We start from the raw sequence: 19,103 nt of genomic DNA on the forward strand, positions 1-19,103 counted from the left end.
CTCTCTCACACATGTGGCAAGGAGGACAAATTTCTGGGCAAAATTGTAGACCGAAAATTTCAAAGTTTTCGAATAGGTTTGACCAGCGTTGACCAAGGACTTGCTAACTGAGTTTGACTGCATTTTTGGGGTCAAAGATTCAATTTTTCTAGGCCACATCTCTAGGCACAAAAAAAAACTGAGAAATCCTAGGTTGTTTGACCTGCGTTGACTTCAAGGTTGACTGTTGTTTGACCGCAAAAAATTACAACAATTTTCTCTCTCCTTTGACTGAGTTTGACCGAGTTGTTTTGGGCTGAATTTATCAACCTGATCAAGTCGAGTTTGACTGAGGAAAACCGAAATGCTTTGAGGACGATTTGTTGTTGTCTTGACTAGCGTTGACTTTTTGGTTAGCACTGAAGTTTGACTGTAGTTGACAACAGAAATTTACAAGGTTGTTTTGACTTTGTATTGGACAAGTCAATTTGACGTTTGTACTCTCTCTTTCTGCTGAACTTTTGATTTAATAATAAGAAGAATTGATCAAAGGGTTTTCCCCACTTTGCGGCTTTTTCCTTGCCGTCCGCCAAATCTGGTGTCCTCTTGTCTTGGCTTGTCTTCTGCATTTTGTTTCATGTTCTATCTACTTTTACTGTCGATGTGATTATTGTGATTGTTATTGGAAATTGGAAATTGTTATAGGGATACTAAGAAACATTGAAATAAATTGTGCTAAGCATAGAACATACCATTGTTAACTAAAATTAATAGGAAGGCTCTAAAACAACTAAAGGAGATCCTGAACTTTGAGATACTGTTCCTGATGAACCTGCACCAGGTGAGCCAGCAACAGGTGAAACTATGCCCTGTGAGCCTGTCACCCCTGAAGAAAATGAACCACCTGATCCTGATGTACCACCTGATGCCCCTGAAACCTGTGGTGTGGTGTGGTGTGGCCCCCTATTGAGGAGCCTGCTGCTCTACCTAATCAACTTCTCGAGACCTCCTTAAAGCCCTCTCCATCACATCCCTCTTCAAGACAATCTTCCTTTGTACAGGAAGATATATGCAGTAGGCTTTGCTAGTCTCATTGTAACCCACTAGAATACCTCTCTCTGCAATGGGTTCCAACTTCGTCCTCTTCTCCTCAGGGACGTGTGAATATGTAAGGCACCCAAATATCTTGATGTGCCCAACTTCCAGCTTCTTGCCTGTATATATCTCCTCAGGAGTCTTGCTCCCCAAGACTCTGTGTGGGCTCCTGTTTGGCAAATAAACAACAGTGTTACACACCTCAACCCACAAGAAGAAAGGTAAACTTTGATCATGCAACATGGCTCTAGCTGCACCCACAATGGTCTTGTTCTTCTTCTTCGCCACCCCATTTTGCTGAGGGTTATAAGGCATAATGAGCTCCCTCTTAATGCCAACACTCCCACAAAAATCCATTATCTCCACAGAAATGTACTCACCCCCATTGTCTGATCTTAACACCTTGATCTGCCTCCCTGTTTGGTTCTTGTTAATTTTAGATATGTTCTATGCTAAAGCAATTTATTTCAATTTTCACAGTTAGCTTATTATCTTTTCCAGATTAGCAATCACATCATCATTAAAGTAAACTGCAGATAGAACATAAATATAAATCGCAGAAGACAAGCCAAGACAAGAGGACACAAGATGTGACGCTAGCCAGGGACAAACCCCACAATGTGGGGAAACCCTTGATCAATTCTTCTTTTATGTTCTTCAAAGTTCAGCAGAGAAAGAGAGAGAGAGAGATAGTACATTTACAATAGAAGTCAACACTTTGACTTATCTAGATAAGAGCATAAATCATCTCTAAGAAGATGAGATCAGTTGAAGACATGCTGCTTCAACTGATTCTCCAAGGTGACTCCTTCACCTATCTTTGTGCTGCATTTCGTCATCATGCTACACCTCACCGCACTGCACCATGCTACACCCATCATCATTGTACTACATTATGTGCCATTGCTGCACCATGTTGCCTTCCCGGCAGTTCCGACTGTTCCCTGCAGTTCCGACAGTTCCGGCTGTTCTCGGCAGTTCTTGTAGTTCCGATAGTTCCAGCAGTTCCGGCTTTTTCCAGCTGTTCCAACAGTTCCAGCTTTTCCAGCAGTTCCGGCTTTTCTAGCAGTTCCGGCAGTTCCGACTTTTCCAGTAGTTCCGACTTTTCCGACTTTTCCGACAATTCCGGCCTTTCCAGCAGTTCCGGCTTTTCCGGCCTTTCCAGCAGTTCCGGCTTTTCCGGCCTTTCCGGCAGTTCCAGCTTTTCTGATAGTTCCAGCTTTTCTGGCAGTTTCGGCTTTTCCAACAGTTCCGGCTTTTCCGGCTTTTCCGGCTTTTCCGGCTTTTCCGGCTTTTCCGGCAATTCTGGCTTTTTCGACTTTTCCAGCTTTTCTAGTTGTTCTGGCTTTTTCGGCAGTTCCGGCTTTTCTGGCTTTTTCGGCAGTTCTGACTTTCTGGATCAAGGCAACGTTATCCCTTAAGATCTCTCCTCCTACTAAAACCCAAAGACAATTAAAGAGAGGAAGAGATCCCAAGTGTGTGTTGAAATGACTTGAAGTCCTCTACATTTATACTAAAACGTAGATGATGAATAGTCATGTCTATTGGGCTTTTGAGCCTTCTGAAGTTGCTGGTCGGCTTGATAATAATTTCATAATCAAAATAAATTCATAACTCCATGAATACTTATCGAAATCAGATGATCTTTAGATCAATCCTACACCTCTCAATGAGAGGGATCCAATAAAAATATTAGTTACCATAAATACGCTAACCCACATGGAGTTTGGCCCTAGTTGCCAATTTTAACACTCCCTCTCAACTAGGGAGAACTCCATCTTCTGATCCATATGTCCAACTGTACTATCTCTGCCATCAGTACCGTGCACTGCTCTGCTCAGCTCTGATAGCTCTACTGTCTCTACTCAGCTCTGCTGGCACTGCTCAGCTCTGTTGGCTCTGCTCTGCTCTGTTGGCTCTGCTCTACTCTGCTCAACTCTGCTCAACTCTACTGGCTCTGCTCTGCTCTGCTCTACTCTGCTCAGCTCAGCTAGCTCTACTCTGCTCAGCTCAGTTGGCTCCGCTCTGCTCTGCTTCGCTCTACTAAACCATGAAGAAGAAGAATTGATCGAGAATGTCTCATACCATTCTCCACTGTCCCAAAGTCAGTCTCAGAGTGCGTACCACTGGTCCTAGACCAGTCTCAACCGACCCAAAGTCAGCGTCATAGTGGGTACCACTCCTACCACTGGTCCCAGACCAGTATCATTAGTCTCAAAGTATGTACCACTAGTCCCAGACCAGTCTCAACCGACCCGAAGTCAACGTCATAGTATGTACCACTCTCACTGGTCCCAAACCAGTCCTCCACTGACCCGAAGTCAGTCTCAGAGTATGTACCACTGGTCCCAGACCAGTCTCAACCGACCCAAAGTCAACGTCATAGTAGGTACAACTCCTCCAACTGGTCCCAGACCAATATCATTGATCCCAAATCAATGAAGGTCATCCTAGCATAGGGAGTACGGTAGATACAGCGATGTGTCCATCGGTACTACTATGGCCCCTATCCTCATTTCCCTGCTCATTGATCAGATGAGAGGTACTTCCCATGAGTCCCAGACTGCATGGGTAGGAACTAATCAATCCTATCCTCACAAGAGAACTTATCATCCTGCTACACAATCGCCATGGAGAACACATCATCCAGGCCTCACAGGAGAGCTAATCATCCTGCTACATAATCGTCATGGAGAACACATCATCCAGACCTCACAGGAGAACTAATCATCCTGCTACATAATCGTCACGGAGAACACATCATCCAAACCTCACAGGAAAACTAATCATCCTGCTACATAGTTGCCACGGGAGAACTAATCATCCCGGCCCACAAGAGAACTAATCATCCTGTTCATAGCGCACCACCAGGGGAAGGTGAGTCGCCCTGTGGTCGTATGTTGCTCCAGTAAGTACCCCAAGCCCCCCAGAGCTCCCAGAGCTCAATGCATGTAACATGGAGGACCCTTATAAGAAGGTCTCTCAATGACTCCAAGTCGTTCGGAAAAGTCACAGATTTGACCTTTCCCCCGGGCTTTGACAAAATGTCTGCGACCTGTACATCAGTCTCAATGCGATACAGCCTCCTCGCTCATCGACTTACATATCCCAGATAAAGCAATATCTGACATTGTTGATAATATCGGCGATATTCGGAAATATCGCGATATTTTCGGCAAAACGATATATCGCCGAGAAAATATCGCGATATTTTCTGTTTTGAAAATATCGCGATATTTTCAAAATATCGGCAAATATCGGAAAATATCGGCAAAATATCGCGATATTTTGAAAATATTATTTAAAATTTGAAAAAATTATTTTTTATGCTTGCCTATATATGCCGATATTTTGCCGATATTTTCGCCGATATTGCCGATAAGATATTTTCTGGACCCTCGCCGATATTTTGCCGATACCGATATTTTCAACACTGGTATCTGATGTCTATCTGCTAGAGCAATCATCGAATACGGGATTCCTCAATAATCGAATTCCACCTCTGGTTGTCACAGAGAATCATAGTGGTATTCATCATGTGTACAAACAACTCACTTAAGAGCTTCTGCAACCATGCAGCTTCACACGAGATCATACTCGTAGCTATGTATTCGGTCTCGGCGGTGCTTATAGCAACCGATTTCTGCTTCCGGCTCATCCATGATATCGAAGTAGAATCTAAAGAGAACCAGCACTAAGAAGTGCTCTAATGATCCTCCACACTGCCTGCACACTCAACATTCAAATAATCATGCAGTTTCACATTTCCGGCAGTGTATCTCAATCCATGAGAGATTGTGCCCTGAAGATGTCTCAGAAGATTCTTGGCACCAATCCAGTGAGGCTCAACCAAATGTTAGCTCACCATGCTAACTGCAAAACATATGTTTGGACGAAAGTTCACCAAGAAAATCAACGCGAATGAGTTTATGAAACTCAAAGGCATTTCCCAAATCTGGTCTGACATCACTACCATATAACATCTGAAAGTTAAGATCATCGAGTTAGTCACAGGCTTGTAGTTTATCATTCCACATTCGGAAGCCAACTCCCTCTTACTTCTGCAAATGAGAGGGTCTGCACCTGTCAGAAATAGGTCGTCCTCATAAGGTGTCGGTATGAGAGGTCTATCATCCACAACCTTTGGGTAATGGTTTGGATCGGTTTCACTCCTAGTGAATCTCAACTTCATTTGACAGTTATCAATCCTCTCATACTACGCCCAGGGAGTTTTGCCCCAAGCCATAGAGGGCTTTCTTCCACCTGCATACGTGAGATTCCTGATCATCAATCTCAAACCCCTCGGGTTGTTCCAAACCTGTGGACCTGCTACATGAGGGGAATGGTCCCCTTGTAAGATTTTCCTTCGGTACATCTCAGACATGTACTTTCGTGCTCTTTTTGAATTCAGGCATCCTTGTCACCATCTGACTCACAGACCTTCGGTGCTATGTGTCAATGGACATCATCCCCAGTGGACTTCCTGCAACTTGATACAACCCTGAACTCAAAAACATCTTTGAAAATTCTATTTTCAAACACATACCTTTCCATCGATGAGTGCCACCCTAAAACCTTTGACTTCCATTGTTGAAATGGACACCAGGTTTTTCTTGCGATCAAGTACATAAAAGAGATTTTGTAAATGAATTGAGTTACCCTCATTCAATTGAGGGATAACATTCCCTACACCCTTTCCGAGATAGGTGGCATCAGCTCCAAGTATAATCCCACAATTGTTTCTATCTCTACCAAATTAGAGAGTGCACCCATCTATCTGATGAAGTGCCTTGAAGCACTACAATCAATAAGCCAAATTCCCAAAGAATCTGAAGGAGAGGGCCAATACAAGATAACACTTCTTTATCTTATCAGAAACAACATTTGATTCTTCATACCTGGGGTTCCTTGCTTTCTTTGAAGAGTCGACCATTTCCTTGATGACCTGCATTACCTATCATTCCTTTGATCATTGAAGATGTCCCTGGAATGATTGTTATCTTCATCAAGAGATGTGTCTCTGCCATTCAGACACTCCTTCGCATAATGGCCGAACTTATTGCAACCAAGGCATCCACCTTTCCTTCCACCCTTAGATCCGAACTTCCCAATGAAGTGATCTTTAGGTAGGCCATCAGAAACTTTCGCTGCGCCATTCTGATAATATTCTCCGCTTCGACTCCACCCTCGATGAATTTGAAGAGGGATGAGGAATCCATTGATCCTTTTGTCCTTTCCCAACTGTCTTCGGTGATTGCTCTTTCACTCTTGCTTGGGCATTGTCTTCACCTTAGCTCTGATACAATGTTAATTTTAGGTATGTTCTATGCTAGAGAAATTTATTTCAATTTTCACAGTTAGCTCATTATCTTTTCCAAATTAGCAATCACATCATCATTAAAGTAAACTGCAGATAGATCATAAATATAAATCGCAGAAGACAAGCCAAGACAAGAGGACACAAGATGTGACGCTAGCCAGGGATAAACCCCACAATGTGGTGAAACCCTTGATCAATTCTTATTTTATGTTCTTCAAAGTTCAGCTGAGAAAGAGAGAGAGAGATTTAGTACATTTACAATAGATGTCCACACTTTGACTTATCTAGATAAGAGCATAGATCATCTCTAAGAAGATGAGATCAGTTGAAGACATGCTACTTCAACTGATTCTCCAAGGTGACTCCTTCACCTATCGTTGCACTGCATTTCGTCATCATGTTGCACCTCACCGCGCTGCACCATGCTACACCCATCATCACTGTACTATATTATTTGTCATTGCTACACCATGTTGCCATCCCGGCAATTCTGGCTGTTCTCGATAGTTCCAACAGTTCCAGCAATTCCGACTTTTCCGACAGTTCCAGCTTTTTCGGCAGTTCCGACTTTTCCGGCAGTTCCGACTTTTTTGGCTTTTCTAGTAGTTCCAACTTTTCCGACTTTTCCTGCTTTTCCAGTAGTTCCGGCTTTTTCAGCAGTTTCGGCTTTTTCGGCAGTTTCGGCTTTTCCGGCTTTTCCGACATTACCGGCTTTTCTAGCAATTCCGGCTTTTTCGGCTTTTCCGGCAATTCCGGCTTTTCCGGCACTTCTGGCTTTTCCGGTAATTTTGGCTTTTCCGGCAATTCCGGCAATTCCGGCTTTTCCGCTTTTCCGACAGTTCCGGCTTTTCCGGCTTTTCCGACTTTCTAGATCAGGGCAACGTTATCCCTTAAGATCTCTCCTCCTACTAAAACCCAAAGACAAGTAGAGAGAGGAAGAGATCCCAAGTGTGTGTTGAAATGACTTGAAGTCCTCTATATTTATACTAAAATGTAGATGATGAATAGGCATGTCTATTGGGCTTTTGAGCCTACTCAAGTTGCTGGTCGGCTTGATAATAATTCCATAATCAAAATAAATTCATAACTCCATGAATACTTATCGGAATCGGATGATCTTTAGATCAATCCTACACCTCTCGATGAGAGGGATCCAATAAAAATATCAGCTGCCATAAATAAGCTAACCCACATGGAGTTTGGCCCTAGTTGCCAATTTTAACAGTTCTCCACAAGAGCCTTAAACTCTTGGAATCGCCAGGAGACCTCATCCTTGGTCTTCAGGAAGTAAATCCAGGTTCTCTTGGTCTGGTCATCAATGAATGTCACATAATACTCATAACCACTCAATGAAACATGGGACATAGGACCACATACGTCAGAATGAATCAAAGCAAGGATACCTGCAACTCTGTTGTCACTGCTTTGGAAGGGTGTCTTAGTGTACTTTCCCAAAGCACACCCCCTGCAACATCATGATACTATGTGTTGAAGTCAAGCAACCCTGTAACCATCTCCCTCAACTTCCTAAAAGCTCCACAGTGCAAGTGGGCCATCCTCATGTGCCACAGCTCACATAAATCATTGTTACTGGTATGCGCTATCATAGCGCTAAGAGGCTGAAATATGAATCTATATAGTCTCCCACTACGGGCTCTAATCACACAAGCAGACTCGATATTGGATCCTCTGGGATATATCAACACTTGTCCCTTCTGGAGCAATACCTCATACCCCGTGTCCTCCAAGCTAGAGACTGATATAAGACTCTTCTTTACCCGGGAACATAAAGAACATTTGTCAACTTCAAAGGGGGCGATGACTCCCTTTGAAATGAAACTATCCCCATACATGTCGCCTTGACTTTGGAGTTGTCGCTAAGCACAACCTCCAAGTCAATGTCATCCTCCAAAAGGCTCGAGAAGTGCTCTCTAACTCCAGTCATATGGCAAGATGCTCCACTATCTATGAACCATGCATGGGAAGATGTGACATGAGTGACTAAAATCACCACCAAAGCACACTGAATCAAACATAGCCGCAAAATCTTCCACATTTGTTGAAGCTACAACTCCGTGTTTCTTCTTACCCTTTTTGTTGGGACATTGAACAGCATAGTGACCCATCTTCCCACAAGCAAAATATTTCACTTTGCTCATGTCCTTCTCCTTAGCCTTCTGCTTCCCCTTCTCCTACTTTGCTCCACTAGAAGACCCCTTCTTGATCTTCTTGCCCTTATTGCCCTTTGTTGCAAGAGCAACATTCTCCTATTCACCTCCCCCACCACTCTTGTTGCCACCTCTCACACTCCTCCTGATCTCCTCCTGGATGAAATCGACCCACATCCTCCTCCAACCAGGAAAGTGCTCTCTGGCCACCAAGTAGTGGATAAAGCCATCCCACTTCTCGGTGAACCCATCTATGGCAACCTGAACCAACTACTACAATAGAACAACCTCTCCAACGGCAGCGAACTCATCCTTCACATGTGAGACTCTAGTGAGGAAAGATGTCACACTGTCATTCTTGGTCATCTTGGTGTTGTGTAGTTTGTCTCAACACCATCCTCCTATTCTCATTAGAACTCTGGTGCAAAAAGACCAAGGACTCCCACATCTAATATGCATATCTCATCCCTGAAACATGAGGGAATAAATGGTCCTTGATGGCATCTAGAAGGATCCTCTTTGCCTTCACATTCTTCTTGTTGAACTCCACCAACTGAGTTGGATCAGTGGGCGCTTGCACAACTGCTTCAACAACATGCCATACTTCCACCTCCTCTAATAAAAGCATAATCCTCTCCTTCCATGGGCTAAAATTTTCAGCCCCTATCAATCTGTCCTCTACTCTCAACCTAGTAGCCATGACCCCCCAACCAACAAATTGAAGCAAATCTGGAAGTTAATACCCTCCTCCCTCTGAACTGCTGAAGTCTTTGGGTTTCTAGCAAAGTTTCAAAGGTATGGTTCACTGTTTGAAGACTTTGGTTGCTTGCTGCCCTCTTTATCAATTGACTAAAAATGAAGATGTAAGCCTCAACTTGGCTCAACTTTGCTTTGATACCATGTAGAAACTTTGCTTTGATACCATGTAGAAAAATTATGATCTGCACTCTTAACCCAATTTACAAGTTTGCATGTGTTGTTTAGGCCCAACCTACATGTTTTATCATGCTGATATAAATTTTAGTATGCATTAATTGTAAACATTCAAATAGTACTTCTACTATTTTTCACTTTCCTATCAACTGAAAATTAACACATAATTTTGGCAAGCATTCACCCATGCTAGACACTTATTTTTGGTCAAGGTGACCCTGGAAAAACCCCACATCCTCTTGGGGAAAACTGGTCTTCAGAGGAGGATTTTACTTCTTGTGAAATTTAGTCTAAGTACATAAAATAAACACAGTACTTATCTCCCTTGGCAGTTGAAGCATTAAATGCAAATCTGAAAATTTATGCCCACTAATTTTTCAAATTTCCACAATTTTTATAACCAAAATTTTTTATGCCTCGAAACGTGTGCCTGAAGAACACTGTTGTGCCTCGAAAATCATGCTAGACAACTTTTGAACAATGCCTCGATTTTTGCGTTGCCCCTAAAAGCTGCCCCAAAATTCATGCCTCGAATTTCGGGCTAGGCAATTGATGAATCTCCTCGAATTTCATGCCCAGAAATGCTCAAGATTCATGTTATTGTCTCCTCAAAAATCGTGCAGCCTGCTCCTCGAGATGTGTGCCTCTGCCTCGAATTGTGTGCCTCCTATGGTTGCCTTCCTCCTCGATTTTTGTGTTGTTGTAGTTGCCTCCTCCTTGGAATTTGAGCCTTCCTCTAGCTGCAAACTCTCTCCTCCTCCATGAAGTTTTCCTCTCCTCTTCTCCTCATCTTTTTCTCTCAAAGTGTGAAGTGAAGAATGAGTCTCCCTCTTTTCCTTTTGTCTTCTTAGAAAAGATTGAATCCCTAAAGCTAGGATCCAATGGATGAGAATTAATCTCCAAATCTCAAGATGTCTGGTTGACATTAACTCTCTCAATTGACCCCCCTCACACATTGGCCCCATTACTTAAAACTTAAAAGTCTCTTAGTACCTTTTTCAAGTTGTGTACATTTTTTCTATTTTTCTCGTAAATTGATTTTTCAACTCACTTTAATATTAGAGAAGTACACTATGTATTTTACACATAAAGTCACTTTAGAAAGTACAAGTGACTTTAATAGTAGAAAAAGGACATGGTGCAACACTTTTAAGTATCGTTTCCACCCATGACATTAATATAACTCATAAATGTCACCAAGAGAAAAGTTGATAATGTGTCTACTAGGCTAAAAGGGATAAATGCCTAGTAACACCTCTCCTTGGTACTATTTCCAACATTATTATGGACAATTTTGTCAGTGTAAACATTATATGAATCTAAGATAGTTTATGCTTGAACCGAACTTTGAACTGTTTACTACATGTTATAACTCTTTGGTCATGAATATGATGTTTCATTTCATTTCATGGTTTATGTTCTCTATTACAGTTTGTTGATGACAAATGCTATATATTGAAACTTGAAGGTTGACATTATGGTTGATCATTTGATAACGATATTATAACTACTAGATAATTGATGTTATGCATATACTAAATGGTTGATTCTTTAATGATCCTTCCTAGCGTTCCAAATCTAAAAATAGCCACTTATTTAGATAATATATTCAAATTTGGTAGAGCCTTCTATAGGCAATTGATTGGTTCCCTCATGTACCTTGTGAATACCAAGCCTAACATATGTTTTGTAGTAAATAGTTTGAGCTAGTTTATGGTTGAAATGAGGCAAATACATTAGAAATTGCTAGGCATGTGCTCTAATACTTTAAGGGCGTAGTTCAGTATGGCTTGAGGTATTGGTGCATGGTTTTGTCGATTCTAACTAGGAAGGAAATGCAAGTGCCAGGACGATCACTTCAAGGTTTTGATTTAGCTTGGGCAAGAGTGTGATTTCATGGTTCAATAAGAAACAATCATCAATTGCACTAAGTTTAGCAAAGACGGCATATATGGCAGCCTCTACCACTAGTTGTGAGGCCATATGGCTTCACAAGTCAATAACATAGTTGACCGATGACATGTTGAAGCTTACTATTGTTTACTGTGACAATCAAAGTTGCAAAAGGCTATCTGATAATCTTGTCTTTCATGGTCTCTCCAAGCACACCGATACTGAATACCATTTCTTTGTAGGCAGATGGCAAGAATTTTGACCAAGCCCTTGGCTATGTAGAAGATTGAGATGTTAAGAGAGAAACTTGGTTTGATGGAGAACACCTTCCTCTCAAAGAGGGAGTGTTAGTTTCTTTACCTACTACTCAGAGGTTGATCTCCTTCAACATATCCAAGTTCAAACTTTATCCAACTACAAATATTGCATGAGAAGGCACAGTTAATGAAGGTGTAGCACGGGCAATCAGTATGAGGCACATGCATGCATGGACCATCTTTAACATGCGAAATTTACAGGTGTTTTTCTAGCTCAGGAATGAACTACTTTTTTTAATTAAAAAGTTTTTTTAATTATTTAATTATATGTTGTTCTAAAGTTATGAAAGGCTCATGGCAAAGAGAGTGTCCAGACTTAGATTACAATGCAGAAATCAAGGAAGGAAGCATCTATCCTAGATAACTTCTACATGCAAGTTGGGCACACTATTCTAGACAAAACTCTAGTTATGGTATTTTTCTCCTATCGTAGTTGCACCACAAGCATGGTCCATAATTATAGGAAACTACACTCTCTTCTTAGTGTATAAAAGAAAATCAAGGTATATCATTAGGAGAGTGAGATAGCTTTTTTAGCATGTTGCTTTATGATTCTTTCTTTTTGTAGTAGATAGTGGTGATTGAGTACCGTAAATTCTACTTCTGCTAATTTTCTGAATTATGTGTTTGTAGATCTAGCATTACATCATTCATTGTTTTGATATGTTAATCAATTTTCAGAACCCGGTGCCGCTCTGTTTAACATGTAATGAAAAACTAACAAATACAAACTACAAGAACCTCCCAAACATAGGAGTAGAAAGTGTTGTTAGAATTATTCCCCGTCACAAAAATATAGTACGTAGTATTCAAACGCTCATTGCATATCTAACATTTGTCAAGGTCTAAAGTCAAACTAGTAAGTGAAAAACTCTTTTTAGATAAACTGATGCCACATAGGCAAGGGTTTGGATATGAGGCATCCAAACATCCTCAAAACCATCGAGGGATATCTCTGAAACCTACCAGTTTATGGAGAGAAATGTGTGGGAAACATGGGGAAGGCCCGCATGCGCTCAGGAACATCTCCTTCCAAACTAGGACTCGCCCTACAGTCCCCAAGTCCTCAACGATAGGAAACTGTAGGAGACGCATCTCCAATGGGTGGGAAAAAGTTCCCATGCAACATGGGTCGAAAGAGAAGATAGCTAAAGATGTTTGGTCGACCTTGGGCTTCCCCGTGTGCTCGAGGACATCCCCTTCCAAACTACGATTTCCCCCTGCAGTCCTCGAGGAGAGGGAAATGCAAGGTATGCAGCTCTGGTGAGTGGTGACGGGTTTCCATGCAACATTGGTCGAAAGAGAAAACTAAAGATGATTGATCAACCTTTTGTGGGCTTTATGGGATAAAGAATGTCATAAATTCATCAAGTTGTGGATGAAAATCCTTTCCAGAGAATATTTGCCATTAATCTCGAGCATACTTGCACAGACTAACGTGCCAGGCATTAGGGGTACCAAGATCACTTTGAAGTTGTACTGGGCCTCATCCCTTTGAAATCATGCAATGCAGCTTTGGCAGATCACAGCAAAAATGGAGTCCTCGTGGAAGGCTTAGCGCTCCATTGACCTCAACAGTTAAATAATGCTCCATTGGCTGTTGAATTATGATATTTAATATGCTCCATTGGTTGCTTAACTATGAAATTTAACACAACCTGCGTGTGTAAGCATGGGCAAATTTATCGACTCGCACATGAAACCTCTAATATACTTCGTATAACATTGCAGCAAGACCTGAACTGATATGCCTTCTTTGGTCCAGACTTCCAAACAGCAACCAGGTTTTGTTTACAGTTAGTTTTTTTATGTTTTAGCACTCTTGTTTATGTTTTCCAATGTTCGGAGACTGCAACTAGCATTGAGGCCAAAAAATATAATGTCTGGTGTTAAGCTTCAACCCTGCATCTATAAAGCAGATTTTATAATCCACGGTAAGTCTCTATAAGTTTAATGTGTACATGATTTATCGACTCGCACACGAAACCTCTAATATACTTCGTATAGCATAGCAGCAAGACCTGGACTGATATGCCTTCTTTGGTCCAGACTTCCAAACAGCAACCAGGTTTTGTTTACAGTTAGCTTTTTTATGTTTTAGCACTCTTGTTTATGTTTTCCGATGTTCGGAGAATGCAACTAGTATTGAGGCCAAAAAATATAATGTCTGGTGTTAAGCTTCAACCCTGCATCCATAAAGCGGATTTTATAATCCACGGTAACTCTCGATAAGTTTAATGTGTACATGATTTATAAGTTTAATGTGTACATGATTTCCAGCTGACAGAATTTTTAAGCTTAAGATAAAAAGAGTGCTCACCACTGATATTTAAAAATAAACCCATGTGTAAGCAAAACGAGAATAAGTGCGGTTCTACAAACGACACTGCAGAAAAAATAACCCCAAAACAGATAGTTGGCCGCTAATTTGAAAGAAAAATATTTAGAAAAGGCAGAAAGTTGATTACATACCGGCATAGCTTTGGTTGCGATCGAGATGAAGAGAGGGCTCGTCAATAGTGCGAACATTGCAGCTGGAGGAGGGGCGTTGGGATTCAAGAGCTCGCCTCAAGCATGCGGCAGCTGTGGATTTGCCGCTGCATGGCTGTCCGCATAACAATACTAACGCCATCGAGCTGTTCCTTCTTTCCTTTGTTCTTCGTATTTTACACCTTTGAATGTCTTAAAACCCCTGTCTTTTAAAACATATATATATAGTTTGCATTCGTTTCATTTAGAATAGATATATCGTTTCACTCGCTGCTTTCGCATGGCAAATATTTGTAGTTCATTACTATTCTAGTAATTTCTAGGTTACTCTAAAGAAAATATGTGGTAATGTCGAATTTTTTTATTTAATTGATGGGTCTATGCGGATAGCAGAGGTATTATGAGTAATAATGAAGCAGAATTGATGGCAGTGTATCAAGGCATTAGAATAGCAATTAGAAATGGATATACTCAGGTGGAGATTGAAGGGGACTCTCAGCTAGTTATTGAAAGTCTTAGGAAATTGGATAACGGCAAAAATTGGGAACAGGTAGCGAAAAGTTGGAGGACTGCGGGGTTAATACAAGATTTGGCAGACATCATGAGACGAATAGACTACAAAATTTTTAACCATGTAAAAAGGGAAGGTAACAAAGTTGTTGACTTCCTAGCCAACTGGGGATGCAATGAACAGGAGGGGCAGATCGATAATATATGGCCAATGCAGGTGGACAAACCACGATGGGAGATCCTTACATCGATTATCACTCAGGATGATAAAGAAGCGACAATGGCATGAGAAAAGCTACAGACGGCCCCCGATCGGGGTGGAGGAGATGGGGAAGCACGGCAAAATAATGAAAAGGGCGAGGTGGCAGGAGGATCCACCGCGAGTCATTAATAACACACAAACCGGCATGATGAAGCTCAGAAGCGGTAGGATCCCGAGGCCAGGATCTGTCAGGGCAATCAAGACAGGTGATGGGAAGAAGGGCAGTGATCAGAAGAGGAGGGGAGATGGTAAGAAAGGCGGCATGGATGCGAGAGGTCGGAAGGTAGAGTGCAAGAGTTTAAAGGGTACCCCAAGGAAAGGCAAGCGCCGAAGGAAGGAGACGCAGGGCAGAAGAAAAGGAGCAGAACTCCAACAGAGGCCGGTGTTGCAAAGGAGCAAAGGAAGAACGGTTAAAAGCATTTGGAGCTGGAGCGATAAGGTAGCCCTCTCCTCCGCACAGATAGTGAGTACAGGTGGCGAATTTGCAAGACACTCTACAGCTGCAGCGAGTGAGATAGAGACGGAAGCAGCCACGAAAATGGAAGTAAATGAGGCAGGGCAGAGTAGAATCACGCGCAGAACTTGGGAGGGCATAACCCAGGACCAGGTGACAGGGGAAAAACGTGCGTTTGACGAGGAAGTTGAGATAATAGAGAGGCCACACCAAACTACAGCCAAGAAAGCAGGAGAAAGGAAGACCCGGAGACCAGGGGGTAACCAACAAGGCACAAGAACAGATGTCGAGAAGAGAACCAGAGGACAACGAGGTGAGGGGGCAACAGAGAGTATAAATTTTGAAATTGGGCAGGGAAGTGAACCAGCAGTCAGGAAAGGGCCCATGCATCCACGTAGGAGAGGCAGGCGTCGAGGCAGGGGCCGAAGCAGGAGATTCGAAAGGCAACAGGCGAACTCGGAACCGCCAGCGGAACAGAGACGAGGACGTCGAACCATGAATCAGATGGTTCAAGAAGCGGAGAAAGCCTACAAAGAAGGCACGGATGCTGAGATCCGTAGGATAATTCAGGAGATAGAAGCCAAGGCGCTGCAAGAGGACTCAGAAGCTGAGATGGAGGACTGGGGAAATTTGATTCCCGATCCAGGTAATACCAGAAGTCGACTATCTCTTTATAAGCAGGCATTACATGTTTACTAGGTTGTAAAGAGAATTATGGCAAAAGCGATGGAACAAGTAGCAATGGAATTGGCTGAGGAGGCCCAGGGCATCCTGAACTTAAAGAAAGAAATGAAGAACTTCCAGATTACTCTGCTCATGCAAGATGAAAAGCTAGAAGAAATTAAACAACTCCTGAAGATGATAGTGCCAGAGACAAAAGCTGAAGAGACCCTGCCCGAAAATGTGGTAGACTAATCTGTCATGCTTCGTTTATGCTTTTGCTTAGTTTTTGTTAGTTTTGTTAAGAGGTTGTTAGATAGTCAAGTCTTCAGCTTCATTTACAGTTTGTTTACAATGCTGGACAGTAGCAAGTGTAGTGCTTTTGATAGTAAAGTTCACTTGGCATGGACTGATAGACTGAAACTTTTCTTTTACTGGATGGCTATTAAGGATTTTAGGTGGCCAACAGACCCGGTTTCCCTTCGGGGCGGGTTGAGGTCACCAAACTTTTGTAACTATTATAACCTGATGCAATAGAAAATGAAAAGATCCCACTTTTACCGACAAAAAAAAAAAAAAAAAAAAGGTTTGAAATTTAATTAGTGATGGTTGTGAAAATAAAGTACTTTTTTTCTGAGCAATAGCAAGTTTAAATTTTTAGAGTTTATATGTGAGTTTATGGTTCACCCAAGAGTTATAGTGATAATAGTTGAAATGGACCCCTATCACTAAAACTAACCCAATTACTAATTCCTCTAACTAAAAAAAATTACATATAATACCAACATTATATAGAAGGGAAAAATTACATATAGTACAAATATTATATAGAAGTAACCATTCATAATTAAATAAAAATTATTTTACTACTTAATGTTTCTTTGTACAGGGATTCAATTGTTGAATTGAGGCTTCTGTGATCCATATCAGGTTTACGAGAGATTTTTCGGCATAAATCACAAGATCTATCATTTGTTGACGCGTTTCGAACCAACTAGTGTGGTTCATCGTCAGGACAAGTTGAAGAACCAGATCCAGCTTTGCATGTTAAATAACTTGAGCAGAGCCTCCAACGACTAACTAATTATATTAATTAGTTTCAATGAATCCCACATAATTAAGATAACATTATATCACCAGTGATCAAATTATTTTTGCATCCCACATTAAATTTAAATTTAGCATAATTAAAAATAATATATATAATATTAATAATTTTTTATTTTAAAATTCAAAAACTAAAAATAAATATTTATTTAATATATTATATTAATAAATAAGTAAATAATTATATTGAGTTATTAAAATGTCTATGAAAATAGAAGAGTTAGAAATATAGTGTATTTTTAAGGAAAGTTTTTATGTAAAGATCATGAATTCAAAACTTTTTATTCTAATTAAAAAAATAATGACATTAAAATTATATATATATATATATATAACTTTCTCTTTTTTAATAAAGAACATCTAATCATAAATAAGAAATTCTTGAAAGGCTCATAGTGTGAGGTATTCAGAAGATGACAAAGTTAACAATCATTTTAGAGAGGAGTTGCTTACAGTGTGTGGGGATTTCAACTTAATTATTTGCAATGGTCTAGATAGATGGAAAAGTTCTAGGAACTTCACTTGCAACACATACAATGGGGCAAGTGTCGTTGACAATGTGATGTGTTCACAAAGCTTGATAGAAAAGATAGACGAAGTTAAGATTGAAGAGCATATTTGGGACTTAAAATTAGACCGTAACCCTATTTATATAAAGTTATCATGGTTAGAAGAAAGACAGCATAGGAGGAAAACCCAATGCTCTCGGCAATCACTATCAAGGGGTAAAATTCTTCTAATACGAGAAAATTGTACTATCTTCCAGACAATGTTAGAGAGATTAAGTCAGAAGGAGAAAACTAGCTTTAAAAGCTTCAACAGTCATGAGTTAACAAATATAATTCAAAGTGCACTTAAGAAGTGCAAGAGAAAAATATAGGAAATTGGAATTAAATTGTTTTCCTATAAATGTTTGGTTTGATGAGCAACACAAAATGGCAAGGAGAACCTTAAAAAAGGCAAGCAAGGAGAAGATGAATGTAAAGTTATATAAGCAGCTTATATACTAAAAAGGAAAAAAGATGAGTTCGTACAAATAAGGCGAGAAGAGTTAATATATCTAAGCAAGAATAACCCAAAGCTTTTTTGGCAAGAACATCAACCAAGGAAGAAGCCAATCAAAAATAATATTATAGTCAATCAATGGTTTGAATATGCAAGACAACTCTATGAGAAAGAATCAGAAGCAGAGCCTTCCCCTAGGATCAACACAACTACAAAGCTCTTCACATTACAAGAGGTGGAGATTGGAATTAAGAAGTTGAAAACGGGAAAGGAAAAGGACTTGGTTGAACTTGAAGCAGAATATCTAAAATGGGGAATGAACGCTCTTGCACCACACATCATGGAAATATTCAACAACATCATTCAGCAAGGATTCCCAAGAGACTGGACAACTAGCCTAGCAATACCCCTTTTTAAAAGTGGAGACATTAATAATCCTTCCAACTATAGAACCATTATGATCAATCCTTTGTTTGCAAAGCTTTTCGGCAGCATGGTAGAAAATAGAATCAGTAAGTGGGCAGAAGTAAAAGAAAAGAGGGAAAGAGGACAAGCGGGTTTTAGGCCGAAGCATTCTATAGTGGATCATGGTATCACGTTGAGACACATTGTTGAAAAGGTTTGGGAGGACAAAGAAGAAGTATTTTGCTACTTTGTTGACTTCAAAAAGGCATTTGACACAGTCCCTAGAGATAAGTTGTGGCGTAGAATGGAAGAACTTGAAATTCCTTTGCATTATAGAGCCATTGTCCATAAACTTTATGAAGAGGTGAAAGTCAAAATTAGAACCTCAACAGGTATATTAGAAAGATTTAGAAGTGACATTGGAGTCAAGCAAAGTTGCCCTCTATCCCCTACTCTGATCCAAGTGGATATTGGTGGCCACCCGCCAATTCCACTTGGACCCCCA

The 19,103-nt window shown here is 40.8% G+C and overlaps 2 protein-coding genes across 3 annotated transcripts in view; one reads left to right on the plus strand and one right to left on the minus strand.

The window, feature by feature from the left end:
* The window catches only part of DRL1 (KTI12-like, chromatin associated protein), a 226,785-nt gene extending 212,367 nt beyond the window's left edge, over positions 1-14,418 (minus strand). Inside the window, exon 1 of one of the 2 annotated variants that reach the window (XM_089416423.1) lies at positions 14,178-14,418. In XM_089416423.1, the coding sequence (XP_089272549.1) occupies positions 14,178-14,337 (160 nt within the window). In that variant the 5' untranslated portion in view covers positions 14,338-14,418. The remainder of the gene's footprint in view (positions 1-14,177) is intronic. The other variant, XM_089416424.1, reaches the window with a different exon arrangement.
* Positions 14,419-14,595: 177 nt separating this feature from the next.
* Positions 14,596-14,994, plus strand: LOC149181046 (uncharacterized). Its single transcript, XM_089414073.1, has one exon. It carries the CDS (start codon positions 14,596-14,598, stop codon positions 14,992-14,994), a length of 399 nt encoding a protein of 132 aa, XP_089270199.1.
* The last annotated feature ends 4,109 nt before the right edge of the window (positions 14,995-19,103 follow it).

The sequence above is a fragment of the Pinus tabuliformis genome, chromosome 3_2 (assembly GCF_031772625.1).
Source record: "Pinus tabuliformis cultivar Carrire ecotype Pingquan chromosome 3_2, CPIR1, whole genome shotgun sequence".
NCBI lineage: Eukaryota > Viridiplantae > Streptophyta > Pinopsida > Pinales > Pinaceae > Pinus > Pinus tabuliformis.